General features: G+C 31.6%; 1 protein-coding gene across 1 annotated transcript; it reads left to right on the top strand.

Annotated features, from left to right (window-relative positions):
* The first annotated feature begins 15,206 nt into the window (after positions 1-15,206).
* Positions 15,207-18,477, top strand: LOC121128606 (leucine-rich melanocyte differentiation-associated protein). The gene is made up of 3 exons (XM_040724199.2): positions 15,207-15,311; positions 16,844-17,057; positions 17,120-18,477. Exons 1-3 carry the CDS (start codon positions 15,254-15,256, stop codon positions 17,445-17,447), a joined length of 600 nt encoding a protein of 199 aa, XP_040580133.1. The 5' UTR covers positions 15,207-15,253; the 3' UTR covers positions 17,448-18,477.
* Positions 18,478-24,399: the final 5,922 nt, after the last annotated feature.

The following is a 24,399-nucleotide window of genomic DNA, read 5'->3' as shown; positions in this document are numbered from 1 at the left end:
TGCATTACAATAATACGTTTAATGGTTGTTTTTTGTTAGAATAATTATATTATTATGGTCTTGCCTATAATTATGATTGTTCATCAATCCATGAGTCTTTTCTTGTATGAATAATCCATCATGTCTAATGATATTTAATAAGCTAGTAGTGATAAGCAATTCTTCTGTTTCAATCGTTGCCCTGTTTGTTTATCTTTATTTTTTTTACTATGCTAATTTTATTTACTATTTTGTATCCTGTTTGAAGTAATCATATCGTAAGGTTTCGGTAATATGTATTATTTTATTTTTCGAAGGCAAACATCTTAAGGCGAAATGGTTTATAAGCAAAATAGTTTAAAGAGAAATTACCTTGTTCCAAAAAACTACCCTCTTTTGTCATTGGAAAACAAGTAGAAGATGTTTTTAGACTCTACTCTACTCTCTAATAACTTACATTTGTTAAAATAATTTTTTGAATCTATTTGTTTTATTTTATATTGTATTAATATAAACTTATCTGATTGTCAGTCTAAAACTTCTATTAAAATTAATAATTGATATAATTAATGATTAATTCATTTTATTACATTATAATACTTTAATACATTATCTTAATTATGTTGACTATTTTAATGTAATGATAAAGACGTCATACTTTGTAATAAATATTAATAATTAATATAACATTATTATACTGGGCTTCATAAAAATTCAAATAAAGTATATACTATTTGTGAGATATTGAAATTCACTACACATCCTGAATGGATCTCTTAAATGTTACAATGTTTGATCTCCTTCTCAAGAAGTATCTGATCTCTTGAGATGGATAAACTACTATAATATGGAAAAGAACAACTGCGTAAATTGTCTCAAAAGGGTTGTTAGATTGTGTACAATGTGTTTGTCTTACATTAGTTTCTTCGGGTAAATACTTGGAAATACTCCATGGATTAAACCCCTGTTGATGTTCAATCTATTAAAGATAAGTATCACTCGTTTTAAATATTATACACCTTAATTTACTTAAAAATTACTTAATTTTTTTTTTTTTTTTTTTTTTTAGCTTTACAGATGACTTACAAGACGAAGAATGAGGATTCTACATGAAATTTAGAGTATGATAGAATAAAGATGAATTGTATTTCTACTCATAATTAGTATATTTATGTCTGTATACAAATGTCTCATGATCTCTTTTGCATAGAAATAATTTATATTTGTCGCTAATAATTTGTTTAATCTATTTGAAATATTTATTATTAATAACTTCTAGATTGTATGATTTTTTATTATTAATTTGTTTCATTTTCCGTGTATTAATTACTCAATTCAAAAATTTCAATTACAGTTTTTTTTTATATTGGATAATCGTTTTTTGATTTATTCATTTTAACCATACTCTTTTTATCTTAATATCACAAATATACGTTATAGTACTTTAACTTATGAATTTACTAGTGGCCTACTGCTACGGCTAAAGTGTTAGCCATTAGTTTTTGATTACTCAGTGTATAACATATCATATTAACAACCTTAAGTCAAGAAATTTAAGACATATCAATGTTAATATATCTATAATATAAAAAATAGGAAAGTTTTATTATGAGTTTCACGAAGAAAATTAAGTATTTCTGAATTTTAAAATTTCGACTATTTTTTTAGCTTTACTAGTGTTATTTGAAATATAAAAGATTCTTATTTCAATAGCTGAATTACGTTTTATTATATCCTCCAAAACTTTAACATCATTAGCAAATGATTTTTTTATTATTAAACTTTAAATCAATAATAACATATGTCTTGCTTCCGCTCTTTCCTCGCACTTACTCGTATGTCCATCCTTAATAATAGTTTTTACAGAAAGAGGGCAGTATTATATTGATTTTATATTCTTTATACTGTAAGGGGGATAAGAAGACCATGTCTCTCATTTTATAGGACTGCAAATCCCTCCGTGCAGCTTTTAATGTGGTTGCACAGGAGGTGCAATCATCTTTTGGAGAGAAAATTCGGAGGAGGAACTTTTTAATTTGTTAAGGACTCTGTGGCATATTCCAATACCAAATCGCCCACTATGGAAGAATCAATTAACATCGAAGAGATGGAATCTTATCCAAACCTTGAATTCATGGAAGAATAGGAAACAATCATAGAGTTAACGGATGAACCAATGGAGAAAAAAATATTGAATCTACATGTGAGGAATCTTTTTGTTTTTCAAGGACTACTTCTTAAAAAAAATTGTGAAAATTATGAATGTCGAATGGAAAATCTAAAATACAGAGTTAAACTTAAAAATCTTGAAAGAATTTTCATGCGGGAAAAGAAAGGAAAAAAATTCAACAAACAAATTGGTAAAAGATTTCCTTTTAGAGAGAATCCATAGTATTTAGATCTCAAATTAATTTGATGATGTGGAAGACTAATTGCAAAAGATAAAATCATTGAGAGCTTTTCTACTTAGAACGATTTATCTGAGGGCTAATAAGTTTTTGTGACATTAAAAAACTCATGTATCTTCCCCCTCCTTCTATTGGATTAAAGATTTTAAATTAGATATCAGATTTCTATGGGACAGCCTTGATGTAATGAGGAAAAACTTTTCTGCGAATAAATGTATGAATAATTTCGATTTATTCGTAATATCTTTTGATGAGGTTAAAATTGTTGAAACAATTGATTATAGTAATTCTTAGGACTAAGCTATCGGCCCATTTAAGCATTGTCCAGTCGTATTTGCTCCTGGTCTTTTCCATCAATGGAAGCAACCCATTTTACTTGGCATTTAATGAGACCATGAAAAAAGAAATTTTGTTTCAATGCATATCAGAAATAGAAAAGCAGGGTGGAACATAATCAGTACAGTTGCAGATATGGGTCCGCCAACCAAAAGCTACGGAAAGAATTGGGCATATCAAAAGACAAACCGTTTTTTATTCATCCTGGTATTTGGATTTTTTTTAAACGACGTACTTAACCTATATTTTTTATTTTACAGATGACTTCGAAAGAAGAATATTTTTGAGGGTTGATCCAACTCATCTAATTAAACTTGTGAAAATAATTGACTAACAAGTGTATTTGATCTTCCAAAAGGTGGAACCCTGACGAAAGAACTATTCCAACATGTTTTAAATGCTCAATCAGAATGTGATTTGACTCCATTACATATCTTTAAGCCTATACATATTCATTGCAAAGGTAATGATCATCAGCAGGTGTACTTGGCAACTCAATTATTAAGTAATAAAGTTTCCAGCTGCATAACACTTAAATGGCCAGAACTTGATGAACAAACGGATTTTATCAATTTGATCTGCAGTTGGTACAGTGTTTTCTCATCGAGAAAAAAAATATGATATGGAAAACTAAAGTGTCTTTATGGTGGATATTATTACATTGATATTTTAGAAAAATTGATTGTGGTAATTGAGAAAGTAAAGAAATATGGTACTGAAAAACATAGTTGTCCCTTTCAGAGAGGTATGATCATTAGTTTTAAAGGTCTACTTCTTATGTTTCCTTACTTACAAGATAAATATGGGGTGGAATTTATAATGACGTTTTGATCCAATCAAAATTCGTTAGAAAATGTATTGTTTCGCTGACGTCAAATAGGGGGTTCTAATGAACACCTTATTCCTGTAGATGATCTTAATCCCATTAGACTTCTAATGCTTGGTAAGCAAGCAGAATTAACTGTTCCCTCTCATCCTGTCAAATGTAGAAACCTAAACAAAGAAACTCAAGATACTCCTCCCTTTGAGCAATTAGGAACTACATATATATCAAAAGAAGATGAATTGAAACATCATAACTCGGAGGACTGCATATCTTTGTCAATGGCTCTAACTTTCGAACGGGAATCCTAGACTGAATATTTTCCTTCTACTCAACCAAACGAGTCCTTAATAGAGCTTGAAGAAATAGGTGTTGAACTAATCCTCTGCTCCCAATTGTTTCCATAGGGCGGGTGAACACAACCTTCAGAACTATTAACAGAATCTTTTAAAAATTGTTAAAAATTATGTCAATTATTTCTTGGAGATGGCATATGAAGGGAAAAAATATAATTAAAAGACTAAAATATATTTACAATCTTCAAATGCAAAACAAAAGACCTACAAGCTTCCAGCCGAAATCATACTCAAATATGCAAGACTAAGAACTTTCATTCAAATAAAAATATATATATATATATAACCAAGAAAAATCCAAAAATCTATGTTATAAAACTCTGTTAAATATTTAAAAACACAATCAATATATGTAGAAATTATTATTATTCCCATACCTGAATGATAATGATATTTTCCCATATTGTAAATATATATTTAAAATAGTAAAAGTATCAATACATTATTATCCCCGTATTTTATTAAGATCGTTGTTGTGCTATTGTTATTTGTAAAGAAGTTTTTAGGAAGAATGAACTGGGGATAAAGAAGTTGCCCTGGAACTATTTACAATTCAATGACAGGGTCAGGCTTGTACGCGTTCTGCTATTTTGGCGTTCCTGTTCAGCGTTCCGTTCAATTTTTCTTTTTTCGTTCAGTATTTATTGTTCATCCATTATTTTCGTTCTGTTCCTCGTTCCAATTATTAGGTAGTACCAGGCTTGTCATTATACCAAGGACTTCTGTAAGCAGGACCGGGCACAAGCAAACATGAATTCAAATACGTGTGCAACATGGGTTTATTGAAAAAAAAAGCAATGCAATGTTTTTGGTATCTATCAGCAATAACTATTAGTTACTTTGTGGACGCCATTTTTATTGTGTTTTGTAATTCCAACCATGCTTACTAAGTGGTGTGCTCCAGGGTGTAGAACGGGCTATGACAACGAGCCACCACAGTTTGGTGTTGCGATCCATCTGAAAAAACAAACAAAGAGAGAAACCCTGGACTTCATACCGCCTGGCTGAGAGCCATTCCAAGAGAAACAGATCTGAAGAAGACAGATGAGGCACCAACCAAAAGTGCAAAGCTATGTTCCCTGCATTTCTACGACCCTGATTTCATCTGTGAGTCTAAAAGAAGTCAAACCCTTGGCAAAACTCTAAAAAAGAGGTAAGACAGCTGCTCACTTTTGATGCGTATGCTTATAACTGTCCTTCTTTTACTGGTACCTCAAACCAAATCCCTATGGCCAAACTGCCCCAACTACTTCTCCACTCGTAAAGCTATCTCAAGCTGCGACCACGTCACGTAGGGATCAACAGCTCAATGACCTACAACAGCATCTAGAATTGGAACGCTTGATTGAGGAGTCAGTCCTTTCAGTGGAAGAACTTGGTGACAAATTGGCCAAGGAGACCCTCCCATCAGACTTCATCCTCGTCACATAACCAAGTGTTGCCCTTTTGAAGCTATCCCATGTGGAGAAATTGGGCCCCAAAGTAGTAGCCAGCATCCAGTTTGAGACAGTTCAATGCTTATAATTGACCGTAATATATCTTTGAAATATTGGCGGTCATTTTATATATATAAATGATTGAACCTTTGTATATATGATTCGTGTATTTAAAAAAAAAATAGTTTTTTTTAAACTAAACCTCGACATGTAGGCCACATAGAAAAAATACATTGCAGCCAAGATTAATAGAAATACTATTACCCTTGATTGCAGCCAGTAATGTTAAACATAATATATAAATCAAATATCCCCTCAATGTGAAGTACTTTAAATCCCTACGAAAAATTACAACAAAAATAAAAAACTAAGAGCGTAAGAATTCGCTTCATTGAGTACAAGATAAATTTAATTATTACTGCATAAAAGAGATGTTATTAATTATTATGTACTTTTTAGAGTGGTTAATTCACATTTACACGAATATGAATATCAGGGGCGTTTGTAGGGGTGGAGGCTTTAGATACCTCTCCAATTTCAAAAATTGCCCCTGAATTTGCCTATTTTCTAGGATACTTATGCCGTGGACACCTACACCCCTTCTATCGGAACGGAACGCTAAAATCTCATTTGGTAATAGCATTGTATATGGCATTGGTAATGCAGACAAAAATATTGAGAAAAGAGAGGTACATTATCTTTAAGAGTCTGTAACTATCTTCCACTCGTTTTCCGAAGACAAAGAGGCACACAACTAATAAAGACATCAAGGGTCCAGGTTATATGATATGGTTTTTTTAGAGTAAGAGGCGAAGCAGAGTTGACTTAAGAAGAAAAGGACTTCAGAATTTCAATAAAGGAGCAGTGGATGGAGGATTATAATTATTTCTGTTCTTCACTTGGGATTTCAGTGGATTATTGTGTCTTTTTATGGAGCTCATTAGTTCTTAAAGCAGTATACGATTATTCCATAGAAGATTTGGAGGAATTTGTGCTTTTTTAAGTATAGATGCAATGATTCACGATGCCAGAAGTCGCTATCATAGACATTTATGGGAAGTAGTACATTGAACAATCATTCCATTAAAAAAGATGAGATCCACTGAGTGTTGCACACAGAGACGAGATCCCTTGAACAGAAATGAAGAGAGGATCAGAAGGCGTGTGACTAGGATAACAAAATTTAAAAATATGAGGTCCTAGGGAAAATGAATAGATGAAGAACCAATCAATTGCAGGGGAACTTTTTTAAAGCATTTGACGAATAAAATGGATCATATTCAATATTGCAATAAGGTAAGTGGCAATCTATAGGTAGTTTTTATTAGAGGGAAATGTTGTACAACAATTACACTATGCAACAAAATCACACTTTTTTTTATGCACAAGAACAGCATATACTCAATTTAGTAAAGTGTGATCCCCTCATTTCAAATATGACCTTATGTATTCTCTCAGAGCCTCAGATAAAGGCCATAATTTTTTGCTTATTTTTGGCTATTGTTAAGCTCTTTTAAGGCATCGATGTTGAACATAGCAATAAATTATGTGAATATATTTTAAAGCCAAATGTTAAAAAGTTCGAAAAAACATTTTGAAAATGTCTGCATCATACTTTTAACTTGAGTTATCTTTGTGAAAGTGGAAAATAGATTATTTTTGTTCAGAAGCTCATGGCTTGAAGATGAGTAGATTCAAAAAGTTTAAAGTATCTCATTGGATAGTCGAAAAGCTGAACTTTAATCTAAAAAGAAGAGTCTCTCCAAAAACGCACTATATCGTTGTCAATTTGAGATAAGGCCACGACATTATTTCACTCATCTCATAATAAAAGTCCATATATAGCGGTAAATCAAAATAGTAATAAATGTATGGCCTTTTTCTGAAGGCCACGAGGCTTTGAGAGAGAAAATAAGGCCATATTTGGAATCAGGGGATCAAATTCTATTAAATTGAGCATATACTGTTTTTGTACCATTTTTGCTGTTGGACAATTTTATTAATAAATAATGAATATATAAATCAGAAAGAAGAAATAGAACACGCAACAACCGTTTTCCTTTCTCTAATTTCAAAAAAGTCATTTATATGACCAAGCACACACAACCTTAGGCATCCGTAAATATAATAATATAAAAGATTATGTAATATTAGAACATGAATATTATGCATAAGTTATGGTCATAGAATTGAAATATATTAAAAATATTTGAGAAAATATAAATATACATTTTAGATTTAGTTGTAATTATAATTAGCATAGATCAATTTGCATTGATTAAAGAAGTTAAACTTCCATATTATTTAAAAATTAGGACAAAAGAAGAGATCTGAGATATTTAATCCTCGACATCTTATAATAGGATGAAAATTTATCCTAAGAAGTGAACCAAACCAAGCTTAGCTTTATACGAGAGTAGAGTCAACTCCTTCCATGGTTAGGAATCTATCTATTCATATGTAACTAGGTTTGAAACTATGAGAGGACCCATTAACTTTCAGATAAGCTCTGGATGTGAAATATAAAATAAGATATGTTAATTACAATTAAGTACTTCAACCATTTGAAGTAACCAGCATAAAAAAAATTATTATATTAATAACACCACATTTAAACAATTGAATCATTCTAAGACAGACGAATTTAATGTGTGGATATACATTTATAGTTGCTTAGGCTTAGAAGAACTGGACTTCTATGTTCTCAAAGAGTCATGACCAAAAAAAAAATAGAGGGAAACGAAGGAAGATACTTCTAACTTGATCTTTCATCTCAAGAGATCTTCAAATTTGGATTCCGTATTCTATAAGACAACGGGATGAAAACTAATAAGCCTCATGGTTGAATAGAGTGGACTCCTTCCTTAGAAAGAAGATACTAGGATTAAAAAAATGAAGAAATCAATTTACCCTGAGTAGAGAATTGTTACATTTAAAGTCTAATCAATAATTATTTGATTTGAATTTGTACGAAGCGCGGTATTGAATTGTGATATTAATTCGTATAATGTTCATTACGGTGTATGATGTCATAACATCAACGTTAAAAAACGTAAAAAATATATAATGATAATTTTATTTGTTTCCTTGTACACCCTTATAAAAAATAGGATTACTTATAAATTACAAAATCCATTGAAATGTATATTTTTTAAATAGATTTTTTAAAACTAAACACGGAATATTTTCTGAAATATTTGATATGATATTCCGTATCGCTATGAATGATAATTAAGTTATAAGTATCTACATAAAGGTGTGGTTTTTATTATTTGTCATCATGAAAAAAGAAATATATCAAGTTCAGAACAAGATACAGAATCCATGAAAACACATTTATATTTCTAAAAAAGGCATTTATATAAATTTTGTTTATTGTATATTTAATTTGGTGACTCTCCTAAGGATAATAAATAAACAAATTACTATAATTCCAGAATTCAAAACACTGAGATCAGTTTTGGATTCTGTGCTCCAGAAATTTTTTATCATTTGCTTCAATTAATTTGAACAAATTTTAACCCTCTGATTGTGATATCTATAAATATTTTATAAGGATTACATGTGTTTCTTGATTTTTTATAACATTAAACATCATTTATAATTATGAGTAAAAATCACCCATAATTGAATGTTTTGAAAAAAAAAAAAAAATTTTAGAAAAAAAAGTAAAGTACAAAAAAATAGTTTTTCACTATCCATAATGTTGATATATATTTATAAGCATAAAGAAGTTTCAAGTCTGAAAAATATCAGTATGAGGTATTTTTCTTAGTTTAAAGCTGAAAACGGGTCAATTTGACCTGTAAAACGACAAAAGGTTTTCAAAAGCTTTTTTTTCATCGAAAATATATCTGTTGGTGGGCTTGATGAAAAATAATCTATAACAAAAATTAGGCTATGAATTATATTTTGACGATTATTGATATCAAAAATAAGTTTTCACAAGACTCGATAAAATTGTTGGGATGCAAAGTTTCAAATGGAAAATTGAAACCTAATCTTCAGAGATTACGGGTACTGATCAAAATGCCAGAACCTACGCAACAAGCTTCACTGATGTTGGACTTATGGGACCTCTCCCGAATAGAGATAGAACGGGTTTTCCCCTGGATCCGAAGTAATCGGGTACAGTATAAGTAAACTTACATGATTCATACAGATCTGAGATACAAGACCCAAGCTGGTATTGGGTACGAGATCTTGTATGGATCATAAAAAAAAAATATCCCAGGGATTTTGGATCTAAAAAAAGCTTATAACATAGTTATAACTAGTTTTACAAAAAAAATATATTATTTTTTTATCGAATGTACATTGTACAATCAATTTATCATAATCAGTGATTAGAGCAATATCTACATAGACAATTGTATCCTGTGGTTTTTTCACACGGCTTTATCACATCCACAAGCCCAAAAATTGACACTTTATTTGGTTGTCAGCTGACCAAGTTTATTTTCCTTCTCCTCTAATCAGTGTTGTTAAAATTGATTGGTTTTATTACTAAGCTGTGAACAATTATCAACTATTATAGAATAATAATCCAGTAGTTGGAAGAATTGACAAAATATCAACTAATTTTGGACCTTTTTATGTTTTTTTTCGGATGAAAGTTGGGGAGAAACAATAAAGGGAACGACATGCCCAATATTATAATAATAATTATGTTCTAGCCAAGTATTTTTCTAATTTTGCACTCAGATCTGGATCCCAAAGTTCAGGGATTTACAAATTTAACCGAATATTCACTTTTAAGATTTGAATCGACCTGGATCTGAGAAAATATCGCTGTTTCCAATTTCTAGATACCAAGAGAAAGTATGACGTACATGCAAAAGTATACAGGATACCCCACCAAATAACTAAAGGATTCTAGAGCATGAGCGGTGAAGGGAAAAATAAATAATGCAATCTAAAAACAAGGAAGACTACGTTAGGAATATATCCTAACGTAGTCGCCCTTATTCTATTCACTAAGGTGGTAGACTCACTCCTTCACTTCCCCACCCGCACTGGCTACGTGCCTAGCCGGAGGAAAATGTAGCAGCTTCTAATTTTAAGCCAATCAGAATTGAGAACTACTAAATCCTACCTTCCTTGCCTTGAGTGTCCACTCTTTGCCCAGTGTCCTTTAGACACACCTATCTAGCATATGTTAATAATTACTCAGAAAAAGTTTCAGGGATTTTGGAAGCGCAGTTATTATCTGTGGTGAGTCAACTAGAAATGACGCTTGAGTAAAAATCAAGTTATTGAGAAATTCCCCTTATATTTATTAAATTAATAAATATAAACTACCAAATAGTTTATAAACATATTTGTTCTATTATGGGATTTATGTTCAAACTTTAGGGATGGGATGAGATACTCAAGAATATTAGCTTTACATTAAAGCCTTTTACTAAGTAATGTGACTCTAATTAACCCTGTAATTATCTTTTGAATATAATTTGTCATATTCATAGCCTCAGATATTTGTTAATATTGATTAAAACGGAGTGTCATAGAAATTATCCGGTCCAGTTTTATTCTGCAAGGAACAACATTATAAATTATCTCTGCATTGTACAATATTAAACGATTAGACTCTATTATTATTAAGTTAGTTTTCAAATGCTATAACTTATGAATAATGTTCCACAACATTTTTTCTGCCTCCTATTTCGATATTCGACCTTTTCATCATGACGTGACAGTTTGTAGTGTGGACAAAGAAGAACACAAGATGGCTTGTAATTTTTGCAAAATTGGATGCAATTGTAAAGTAAGGCCCCAAAAATCCTGTGAAAAGAGAGGTCCATGCTCCAAGTTGTTTTCTCTCCAAGAAGTTTCATTTGGCAGGCATCAGTCCTTGAAAATGGTGACAATCTCCATACATTCTCTCAAAACATTTGTTCATGGCATTATTTCTATAATTAACAAAAAAGACGACAGGATGAAGCTCTATATTGAAGGTAAGCATCTCAACCATGCATGACAAATCCCTTTTTCTTTCTTGATGGAAATATCCAAATATACCCTTGCTCGTGTACATACTCGTTATCAGGAAAACGGATGAAAAAAATTCATACAATGCATTAAGTTCAATAATCACACTGTTAATGAAATTGACTAAAAATATAATAAAACGCATAAACTTGAAAAAAATGATGCTTTAAAATCAAAAATAGATTGATTTATTTCATTATGGGGGTTTCCGAAGAATATAAGTTTCTATGCACTTTGTAAAAGATTTTTTTTTTTTCTGGAACCAAAGAGTTGCTCTAAACTGGATGTATTTACACACATTGATACCACTGAATCAATTATTTATGTAGGTAGTTGAGACATAAGCTTAATGTTATTAAAAATTTGACAATATGTATAACTTTATTTTCATTAAAACAATTATATACAAGTAACAATTTATAGAAATCCAAAGTTTTTACGAAAAACCTTTCTAACTTATTGTCTTGAAACACTCCACCATTACCGCTTTTGCAATCGAATAAAAATGTAATATTTGATCCTATATATCTTTGAAGGAAATTATCAAATGAATATTCCCAACAATAATTAACTTTTTATACTCGACCATGAGAATAGTCAAATTCAAAAATCTTTTCAAATTTAAATATAATTGAGTATTTCGTACCATATTTTTATACGTTATATATTGCATCAAATGAAATTATATAAAATTTAGTTATGTACAATGTGCGTATATCCTACTAAAACATTATATTCAATATAACATCTAGGGTTCATTTACTAATGTAAAGCTAGGCTTGTTTTTATGTTGGAACGTCACATATAATATGTCCATTTTAAATATAAGAAAGAGTCGATGTTTATTTTAAAATATCCACAAAAAAGACGGGCGCATTCTAGTTCGAAACGGAATAGTTCAATTTAAAATGGGAACAGTTTAATTCAAAACGAAATAGTCCAATTCAAACTTGTATAGTCTTATTCAAAATGGAATAGTATAATTCCAAATGGGTGCGATTTATATGGCAAACTTTCGAAGCAAAATTTGTTAACTTAACAATTTTCTACACTTTTTATAAGATATATGTCCGCCTCTAATCTGAATGATGGCTTCAATACGGAACGAACAGAAGCGCAGCTGGCCTTCATGAAGTCCGAAGAGAACTTGTTCCACTCCTCCCTGGCCTTTAGGGCATCGACATTTGGATGATAATCGTGTTCGTCTTTCCCTCCAAGAAACACCAAACAGCGAAGTCCAGAGGGTTCACGTTAGGTAAGAACGAAGCCTAGGAGTCTACAAACCAGAAAGCCGCCATATTATCCCTGCAGAAATGCTTCTCGTTCTTGGAGTGTGTGCCGGGACACCGTCTTGGATAAACCCATAGTTGTCCCTGGGGAACACGCTCTTCAATCATGGCAAAACATGGTCCCTAAGGACCTTCTAATAGATATCTGTGTTGATTTTCTCGTTAGCCTCTAAGAATTAGGGACGTGTCTTGCTACCGTCAGACGCCACGACACCAAGGACTATGATCTGAACAGGATGTTTGGTCATGAAAGTTCTCTTGACCCGACCTTTTGATTTAGCCAAGCAGTGGTCATTTTTCCTGTTCGGAACAATGTCCATTGTGAAGATTTTCTTGTCGGAGATCGACTTGTGCACAGAGGAAATCGTACAGCCTCTGCTGTTTTGCTTGTTGCTCGGAACTTTTTTGATTACACGATATCAAACATTTAATTGTAGCTTTTTTCAGCTTTTTGAATGACACCAAGTACAAAATTGTCCAATTTTTAGAACTGAGGCTAGAATACCTCGAAGAGGATTCTAATTTTTGAGTCCTCACCCTGTATAATATATTTATATATATATTAGTATTAGAATAAATAAAATGATCAAAATATATATGTACATAATAACAATATATGGTTTTGTATATTCTTTTAAAAAGTAATATTATCAAAATTTAAGTCAGTGCTAACTTTACTTTATATATTTGCAACACATCTTGCACATGTTTTTCGAGTATTTGTTGTGTTGTTTTTTGACAAGCAATTGCGATTCTCATAGCTTTTTCTTTGGAATGTTTAGATTTTGGGGTTTGGAATAAAATGTATTTTATAGCTTCTTGGGAAGTTCTATTTTCATTTCACTCTTTTTAATTAACCTGATATTTTCTATTGGATTGAGAATAGGACTATAGGGGCCCAATCTATATAAATTATATTTTATGAAGCGAATTCCCCTGTTAGAATATCTCTCACTTTAGAATGATAAGGAGCATTATCAATTACAATTGCAACAGGTTAATCATGTTTTTGCATGGCAATCCTTAGACAATGTTAAGAACATCATCTTTCTTAAACGCTCTCCTGATTTGATATTGTTTCCACCCCAAATTGCGTATTCTTCCAATTATATGTTGGGATATTTACTTCTTTGGATCCTTTATCAATTATGGTACACCTCGTATCTTTTCTTAATCAACCACAATTGACCATTTCGTTCTCCTTCTCTTGACGTCATATAATTGACCCAAAAGGTAAGTATACATATGGTGTACAAGTGTAGATTTTGTAGAATTCATAACTTGCACAAGCAGATTGTGAACATTGCAACCATATAATAAAGAGTTCCCGGAGCAAATTCACAAAAAATCAAATCCTAGTGGCATAGGGCAGTTCAACAGGGATTCATTCCCACAAATACACTCTTATCCATTGGGGGAAAAAAACGATCCCGAATTTGGGACCCTATGCTCAAGAAGGATTTCATTTCATACTATTTAAGCTCTAGCACCTACTTTTCTCTTTCGTTCTTTAAGCTATGGCATGTAAATATATGGACTTTTCTTATGAGATCATTTCAAAAATGAGTTTTATGCTTGTAATATTGTCGTGGTTTTATCTGAAATTGACTATGATTTAGAGAGTTTTTTGGGGAGGGCTCTTTTGTTTTAAATTAAAGTTCAGAATTTCAGCTATCAAATAAGATCCTTTTAAACTTTTTGAATATATTCGTCATGAAAATATGAGCCTCTGAAGAAAAGTAATTTATTTTCAATTTTAAACAAAGTTATGAACATGATACAAACATTTTAGTAATGGTTTTATAATTTTTACCCTTAGGCTTTGAAGTATATTTACATAGTTTATCTCTATTTGCAATACCAATATTCTTAACGGATCCCAAAAATTTAATTACAAAGCCTATAATCGACTAATAAGATGTCTATAAAATATTTGACTCTAGGTGGTCCGAAAAGTTTCTGACCTCAACGTGAAGATGGCAGTACACATAAATAAAAGCATCTGTTGAGATTTACTCACCAAAGTTTCAGCTGTTTAGACGCGCAGGTGTATATAGCAGTCGTTCAAGAGTGAGTTGATGTTGGTGTTTTTGTAAGAAAAAAAATGTGAATTTTATTTTTATTTTTCCTTGTAACTTCATACACTTTTGCCAAGCGATGCTTCCAACTCTTTCGCCTATCCCGTCTGTAGGTTCACTAAGTGAAGTGTGTAGTGTTACAATTAGACTATGTTGGAAATAAGCGATTTTTTTTTGATTTTTTTTTATAAAAATCTTCACTTCAATTCACTCAAACAACTGTTATATAACAACTTTGCGTCCCAAATTTATTTTTGTTCAAGATTGTGTATGTGTTAACACACCACAGATCTAGATGTTATCAGTTGAAATACTCCATATAAACGCTTAAAAGGACTTATGAATGGTGGTTAAAAACATTTATTATTACTTTTTTTTCTGCGTATGGAAAATTCAGTATTTTTAGATAAAAATATTAATAACCCTGACTGATAAAGACTAAAATTTTAATTATCACCTATTCCCTTATCTTATATTTAAAAAGATGCTCTATTTTTAATTTTATTTAACAGAACATAATATTCTAAAGGATAGTGAGGTATTGAAAAAAAATATAAATGCACTTGGAGAAACAGTTGAATTTTAACGAAAAAGAATGTTCAATCACTTATGTGGGTAAGTTTGCGTTGTTATTTATTCATCTAGGTAAGTTTATTACCTATGTACGCAATGTATGTTAACGATTTAAGTTATTTTGGGTGCTTGGTACTTTTCGCTTTGGACATTTTGCCTTCATCCCATTTTGCTTCAAATATATTTCGCCTTAATATTTCAATAAGATATATTTATTTGTCATTTTTATTTATTTCTGGTTGAAATTGATGTTCCCTTTTAATTTTCGAATGCAAATATGGTATGTTTATTACTAAAAAGCTTATTGACTATTTTTTTTTTGTTGGAAATATGAACTTATGATTGTTCGTCAATCCATGAGTCTTTTCTTACATGGCAATCCATCATGTCAAATGATGATTTACAACTGATAAGTGATTAGCATTTCTTTCATTCAAATTGTTGTTTTTTTTTTTTTTCATATTTTACTAATTTTATTATCTTTTACGTCTCTGATTCGTAGATTTGGATAGTAGGAGGGTGAGTTGAAAAGTTTCAGACCTAACAAAGATACAAGACATTTTGTATTTTCGTTTCGGTTGATTAATGGTCTATCCAAGTTTCATATACAGTAATTAATAGACCCTAAAACTTGGATTTATTGCGCTTTAAGTGCATCAACAGAGTAATACTCTATTTTGTCTATTTTCACAAAAAAACTCACATTAACTTACTCAAATGAATGTTGAATAACAACTGCGCGTATCAAAATGGCTGACACTTTGTGGAGTAACTGTCAACATTGCTAGGTTGATGTAACTTGTTTTTATTTACGAGTGCGCCCATCTTCAGGTTGAGGTCAGAAACTTTTCAGACCACTCTTGTATGTAAGCACATAAATTTTTGAGCATAACGCCATCCATCATTTATGTATATATTAAGGCAAAATATCCTGGAGACAAAAGAGTTTTAAGGTTAATTGGCTTAGAGTAAAAAGTCATGAGGAAAATAGTAAAAGGCAAAAGGTAAAAATATTACAAGTATTTCGGCGATTTTGCACATTCACACATTCTACACTCATTTCTGAAAAAAAATATGTTCAGGCGCACAATCGTTAATTTATTTCCATTCATATTACCAAAAAGTAACAACGACCAAGTATTAAGTTATTTCCAAATTTATTTGCCTATGAAAAAGCTACTTTGAGAGATGTCCAGAAATGACATCATTCAATTATTTTTCGTATGCAAGTGTACTTCCTCTTTGCAGAGCTCTCCTTACGAATTTAATTAAAAAGGTGAATTCATGTAGGTTGTGGAGTTAGTTATAGAGTAACTCATTTTGCTCACTCACCCCTAGTGGATAAAAAAGTATTCTCATAGCCAACTAAATTTGGCCATTTTTTTTAGACTTTTCCTGAAGTAAAACATGTCGTTGGAGAACAATAAAAAAGGAATGAAAAAATATATTACATAAAATATCCTCAGACGTTCAAAAATTAACGGAAAGCATAAAAAAATATGGAATTCGATAATCACCTATTTATATACGACATAATTAACATTTGAGTAATTTACTTCTTCAATTAAATCTAGGTGATGGGAAACTTGACGACTTCAATCTCCTTTCCGAAACCTCAGCATGGAGACTTGAAACTATCACGACATTAGATTTAAGCAACTGTCATTCCAAGGATTTATTTTACATTCGAGTTTTCTCCAATTTACAAACACTGATTTTAAACAATTGCGATATTGATAACAAAGTATTTTCAACTCTTTCACCTCTTCCTTGTCTGGAAACACTTTGGTAATAAATTATAAAATTAATCTAGCTCCATATTAATTAAAAACTCTATTTATATTGCTTAGCCTGAATAAGAATAAACTCTTCGATTTAAATTTAATCGTTGATAGTGTTAAGTTTTTATATCCAAAAATTCGTCACTTATCCCTTCATGGAAACCCTATTTGTCCAGACGAGCTATCAGATAATTTTAGCTTCTCCTATGGCTATGAACGATATAGACTATTTATCATAAAGAAAATAGGAAATCTTTCATTTCTCGACTCAAGTCCGGTCACAGTTGGAGAAAAAATACGTGCATCTATTCAAGAAAGTTATTTTAAGAGATATTCGCGAAAGTATTTCAGTGGGTATTCACAGGGAAACAGGTATATCTTAGATTCGCACCTCTAAGGTATCAACCATGAAAACTTCAACATTTGCAGCACAAAGTAGTTATCTCTTTAATATGTATCCGAATAAAGACTAAGAAAATGTAAAAAAAAAAAAAAAAAAAAACAATATTTATTTGCTTGCGGGAGTACCTGGCATTCCTCAGACTAATTAGGCATCGATGAATAGATAAAAATTCAGAGAAACATTTAGTTATTAATCATAGGGATTGATCTTATCTAGTCATATACATTTATTATTTTTCATCCGGAATGGCATTTGTCCAAAAAACCGGAGGAGGACAACAAAACATCTTACCTCTGAACAAATCAGGCTTATATTGTTGGAAAGATCACAGAAAATTTAAAATTTTAGCAAGGCCAACGAAAATTGGGGAAATTTTTTTGCTCTTTTCCGATGAAAAAGTTTTCACCGTTTATGCCACTCTGAAGTAGTAGAACGGCCGCTACATCGCAACCGCACATCTAGATAATATATTACCTTCAGTGAGACATGTCTTTAGGGGGAAAAATCTAGGTGGAACCATTGTCTTGGGCGTGGTGGAGTCTGCCTTCCCATTTTGTGACGAGGAGGGAGCGGCTTAATGCAGATGCTTACATCGAACTTCTATTTAAGAAAGTGCTACCTTGGGTCAGAGCAAAAGTTTGGGATAATGTTGTTTTCACTCAAGACGGAGGCGTGTCTCATTGCACTGCTAAGACAAAGGTCTTTCTGAGATACAACTTTCAGGACTTTTGAGTCCCCAACATATATTTGCCCTTCTCTCGAGACGCAACCCCCTTAGACTACTTTACATATGTGCGTATGGAGGAGAGGGTGCGTGCTACTCCTCACAACTGTGTTTAGTCTACAGGCAAAAACCATGAAAAAGGAATGTATCAAGCCCGAGTCCGACTTCATAGTCAATATCTGAAAGGGATTTAGGCCTCTAATCGAGTCAATTATTAGACCTAAGGGCTTAAATATTTAATAAAAGTTGTATCAAGAACATATTTTTAGAAAAATATGTTTAATAAATGGCTGCACAAAACCTCTTGTTTAAATTTTACTTCTAAAAAATTGAAAAAAATAAAATGTGTACCACTAGATCAAATCAACCCTGTAGATATTTTTTAATACGACGCACTGAGCTTTAGCTACATACTCACATTACTTAACTTAATTTAAGGTCACATACATTGTTTCATATTTTGTATATACAGGTAGTTGCATAAATACGCGGACTATTTGTAGCAAATAATTAAATGTGTAATAAAATTCTTTTGACGTATTTTTTTTGAGAATTATATAATAGAGAATTTATTCTGGTATATAATTTCATATAATTACTGAATATAACCGCCATCAGCTGCTATGACACCCTCTAAGCGCCCGTGGAAGGCCTTTTACACATTGATGATGTAATGGTCTTCCATGACTGGCCATTGCTCATTGACACTCGCCTTCAATGAGTCCAAATTCGGGTGGCGGGTAGCACAGGCCTTCTTCTCAATTTGCCACCACACACTGTAGTCAAGGGGATTCAAAACAGGTGATTGAGGTGGCCAAATGTTTTTGTTCCAAAATGGCATGTGGGCAGCGAGCCAATCCTGAGTCATTCCAGAGGTATAGGCAGGTTCGCCATCCTGCACATATGTATGACATATGACGTTTGGCCTCGTCATTCATCGTAAACGACTTAGCTTGATGCGAGTAAGAAAAACAAAAATAAAGCCAATAGATTTACCGAGTTACTTGAGCTGGAATTTTTTATTCCCGGTAACGGAACCTCGAGATATAAGTATTTAAAAATTAGTCTGCGTAATTATGCAACTACCGGTATGTACATTAGTTGCCTAGATGAAGGGTAGTATAATGTGACCTATTAGTAATAATTCATTTGAGAAAGTATTTTTATATTTAATAAACTTTACAAGATGAATAACGTCTTTATTAAACATAATCACTCAGAAGTCTAGTGTTTAAAATATTTGAGTCGTTCATGTTGTAAATGCAAATGTCGTCGACATTAACGACGCTTAAAAGAAGCTCACCTAAATAAATACTTGCTCAAATGAATGTTACTTAGATGACACTCGCTGAAACAATATTGCCCAAACGAAGCTTTGTCGTTCTAAACGTATATAAGGATTTAAAAAATTTCAAAATGAAACAAAATTTTATGTAAAAATATTTTTTTTTTATAAGTGATGGCGAAGTTTTCTTTCAAGCTAAATAAACATTATAAAATGCGATATTATTTAAACAACCAATATTAGTCAAAAATATTACTTTGTCAAAACATTTAAAAATAATTAAAAAAAATATGTAAGATCTATAATGGCAATTTCTTTGTGAAATTTTGGAAGATAAAGAAAACATATTTTTCCATAATTTTTACGCATATATTTAAAGAATAAACAAATCGAACACTAGATATCTTGAGTTAAAAAAGTTAGTTGCGAGGACATGGACACCACGATCACCAAAAGTCAGACCAAGTCGATGAGGCAGCATGCCAAGGTTCTCAACGTCAGTGTTGAACTGTGTGGAGGTATGAAAAAGATTTTGGAAAAAGCCACATATGTACGACTACATCGGTAACTTCTTTTGTCAGCAACCAAGGTAAATTGTTGAATTGGTTTAAGCATAATGGTTCAATTTGGGCATTCCCCTGACCATACTGTTCCCCTTCAACTATGTCATTCGGGCATAGTTGAGAAAGAGCCTATACTACCCTGCATCTAAATTTGAATTACCTCAAGGGCTCAGTCGTGCAGCAGTTGAAAGGCCATGTCTGAGGCCTTCATGAATAAATATTCATGAGCTTTAAGGCCCTGGTTGAAGGCCATGGTAGCAGCCAAAGGAAATCATTTCGGAAAATATAAAGATAAATGAATAAAGAAGTATGTGATGAAGACTAAATTTTGTACTTTTTTTATTTTTGCAAAAGTTCATCCTATTTTCCGTTATCAAAAAGCATACTGATTTTACCTCAAACACTGTATATACAAAAAGTCACTTAGATATTTATATTTTTTCCTTCTTCGTCGTTCAAATTTTAATCAACCGTTTTGGTGATATGTTTCATAGTTGCAACAAAATGCATTTCCAGGCTAAAGTTACTCTGTCTGATAAATATAATTAAATGGGTATATTTTTAATGCCCCTTTGTTTCAAGTATATTTTATAAAATGTGAGGGAGGATATTAAAAAAAATAATTTTGTTATATTTAACCTTCTACAATTTATATGCAATAACAAAATTAAGAAAAGCATTTCAATTCAAGAATAATACAGCTTATTTGACTTGCTAAAAAAAGATAATTTGTCATCTTTGTATACATAGTAGACAGGAAAATTAAAAAACCTTGTTTAAAACATATTTAAAAAAATATTTGGAAATATAGAGTGTATGAAAAATAAATGAATTAACGACGTATCTCAATGGACAACGTGCACGGTAGAAATTATTTATTTGGACTCAGTGAGCGTAGGTTCGTGTCTCGGTCGTTCATAGAGAAATAAATATAAATTATGCAGATATATGGACTCTTAAGAAAATTCGTAGATCCGAAGGAGGAAATTTAATACCGAATGGTTTACATATCAGTGCAACTCTATCTGACCAATTAAAGGCAGATAAAAAACAATACTCATTATTCTTCGAATAGATGGCTTTTGTAATGTGTAAATCGTTTTGTATAAGTATAATCGATTTACGCTAGATGACAATGGAAAAATAATATGTTGTAAAAAAAAAAAAAATTTACAGTTTCATAACTGTTTCACTCTGTATAGTTTGAGTGCTGATCAAAGATAGGTAAGACAGGTAAAGTGAAAATACGCCCTAATTTACAGTATGACCTTGCTGGCATATTATCTGTTGCGAAGCTACACATAAATGTTTTAAAAATGATACAAATGTTTTTAGGTGCTTTTATTTTATCAATTATTTTAGAGGTATTTTTAGCTTCTATGTTTTGGTTCAACAGATTTTATAGCGTTATGTTACTAAATTTCATTTTTCTTTTGACATTCTACTATGAGTAAATATCTGTTCATGCAATTCTAGTTCAAGATGTAGTTATTTTGCTGTGCAAGTCTTGTTAAGTATTTATAAATTATGTTGTTTCAGGTCCTTTGATTTTAAAATTTGAAATATAGATACACATACTGCCTAAGAAAAAAAATATTTTTTTACCGTTTTCCTTCGAACAAGGCGAAAACGTAAGCAAGTGGCTAAACATGTAAATATTCCTGATTCTATAGTAACTAAACATGCGCAATTTTGTTTTTGTCGATTTTGTTCCTCAAAATTTCTTGTCAAAGATGCTTCAAACTCAATAAAGGCAATTGTGAAAAATGTGGCGAAAAAAAGAGTGGTCTATGTATTTTGTACCGACGTCTTGTTTTGTGGATTAAGCAAGTCATTGTTTTTTATTGGTCTTCTCCTTCATGGGATAGTGTTTTTATTTTATTTTATATCAACATGCATATATACAAAAATAAACTTTTGTATCTTCCTCCACCGTTGGTTCTGCCTAACAACATTTTTTTTTCTACACTCTTACTATTAAAAATTAGGAGGGAAATGGAAATTACATTAACCACTTGATTAGTCTAGGATTGCTACAATAAAAATACACACTTATGAGAATTCAATATGTTCATTAATTTTTTTAAGTAGTAACATGAAGGGGATGTTGCGTTAACCAGTTAATTCGTCTTAGATTGTTGCAATTGAAATGCACACTTATGAGAATTTAATCTATTCTATAAAGCCAAACTAACAGGTAAATTTTTTAAATGGTCATAAGTTATGGGTATTAAGTACTATTAATTTATTAAACTTGAATGTTAACTCATTTATAAGTTTACTTCACAAATTTCAAACGTGCTCTACAGTGTATACTATAACAATTGCCTAACTTCTCTTAAGTTTAAATTATTATATTAGGTAGGGCCTAGCCACTAGCCATGCCATTTCATTACTTATTCTTGCGAATAGTCAATGTCATCAAAGGAAAGTGTAACGTTGCAGTGAGAGATGAGAGACTGTGTGTATTTGGCGTTCCTCGATTACGAGCCGGATAAATTATATACAGAAACTTAATAGTGCATTAGTAATAGATAGATTTTGATTCATTTCATTCGTTGTTTATATTGCTAAATATCTGATATCCACAATTTTTTTGTATACCTGACACAATTATTTACTAGATATAACTAATAACCAAGGTTGTGTCCTTATCAGTCTAGCAATTCAAGAGATTTGGGTTCTTTAACCGCTAGAACTGGAATCAACAAAGTCGATCTGATACCGCAATATACCGCTTATCGGTCTGGGTGCGTGTGCTTTTGTTCCTATAAAGAAAAAGTAAAATGTATTGTAAAAAATAAATTAGCTATACTCAATAAGTCCATTTTTTGAGTTTATCTTTGTGCAAATGCAGCATTTTCCAATGATTTTTTTACGTTGCCAGGGTGATACAATTGTATCTTAGTTTTAAATAGCTAGTGTTTCATATGGATCTGGGAAAGGGGTTTTAGTCACCAAACAGTTTAAATAAAAAGTTATAGAAGTGGGTTAGATTATGGATCCAGGTCCGATACTAAGCTAATACATTTTTAGCTGAGTCCCCTTTTATACGAAATATGTGTACTATGAAAGTGTAGACTGAAAGAAATCCTCCATTTTCCATTTTCCTGTGCCCCCCTTGTCTCCTTACATGTCCCCAATTTGAAAGCCCATTATCTTAAGCTTTGTCTTTTCGTGGGCCCTGCCGGAATTTGGGGAAATACGTACTTGGGGTATAAGGTAGCAACGGCCCTGTTTGCATTAATATCATTTCCTGAGACCGAATTTTCTAGCGACACCTATTGTTTTAAGTACCTGTTACCAAACTGAGCATGTCTAAAAAAGAACGAGACCCGGATCGGTAGAACTGCTGAACCTGATCTGGACACAACCTTGTCAGTAACCTAAAGCTATAAATTAAATTTATATAAATAGTGTCTGGACTCTAATGACTCAATAGGGTATAAAATATATTATTTTAAAATTGTGCCTAAATCGGAGTCGGTGACATTCAAATACTGCAGTTGGATTGGGGCATTTTATGTGCCGACTACGCAGCCCTGCAAAAGAAGTCAAACAAGATCCTCTTCCATCAGAAGTAAAAATTGAAGAGAAAAAGGAGGCTCTATTTGTACAAACAAAAATGAAGATAAGTCTTCCAAAAACTTAAAACGTATTCTATCCGAAAAACAAATTGAATCAGTTAGTGATACCCAAATTGTAGAAGAAAAAGATGCCGCACAGTCTTCCAGAGTTAACAATGATCGGGAATAGGATGTAGTCGACTGATTATATGGGTAATATAAAAGAATGTTCTCTTTAAGAGAGGAATGTACAGTAGACTGAACTGCAATGAAAAAAGTTGGGAATCTGATATTGCAGTAAACTTCTTATTTTATTCCTTTAAACAAAAGAAAAAAACCATCAAATGTCAAATAAAAAATAAGATCTTTCATGGTCGCGTTTTTATTTGAACATGTCTAAAATGTCAAAAAAATGACCTTTTGATGTTGTTCCTTTAAAATTATCGATTTGAATAAAGTTACAAATTTATTTTTAAATTAAGTATTCTGAATGAAACATGTATTTTTCAGCAATATGTAACAAATGTTTTCTATTTTACCTCTTGGTATGAGTATTTTAGTTCCAAACATGTTGGCAATAAATAAAATATTATCCTTTGGTACCACGCATTTATTGTGCTGTTTTTCTTCATTTTACTACTCAATTCTCGTTTTATGATATCAAATGTTCAATATATTATTATCAAATAATTTTCAGTTCATTTATACCAAATAAGACACTCTATAATATTTATTTATAATTTTGGTCTACGAAAAGTGTCGTATGTAACTCTTCATACGACCTATAACGATCTACATAATTATGCTT

This window comes from Lepeophtheirus salmonis, chromosome 13 (assembly GCF_016086655.4).
Source record: "Lepeophtheirus salmonis chromosome 13, UVic_Lsal_1.4, whole genome shotgun sequence".
In the NCBI taxonomy this organism is placed as follows: Eukaryota; Metazoa; Arthropoda; class Copepoda; order Siphonostomatoida; family Caligidae; genus Lepeophtheirus; species Lepeophtheirus salmonis.
Note: the sequence above shows the minus strand (reverse complement) of the source record. Positions and strands in the feature narration are given on the sequence as shown.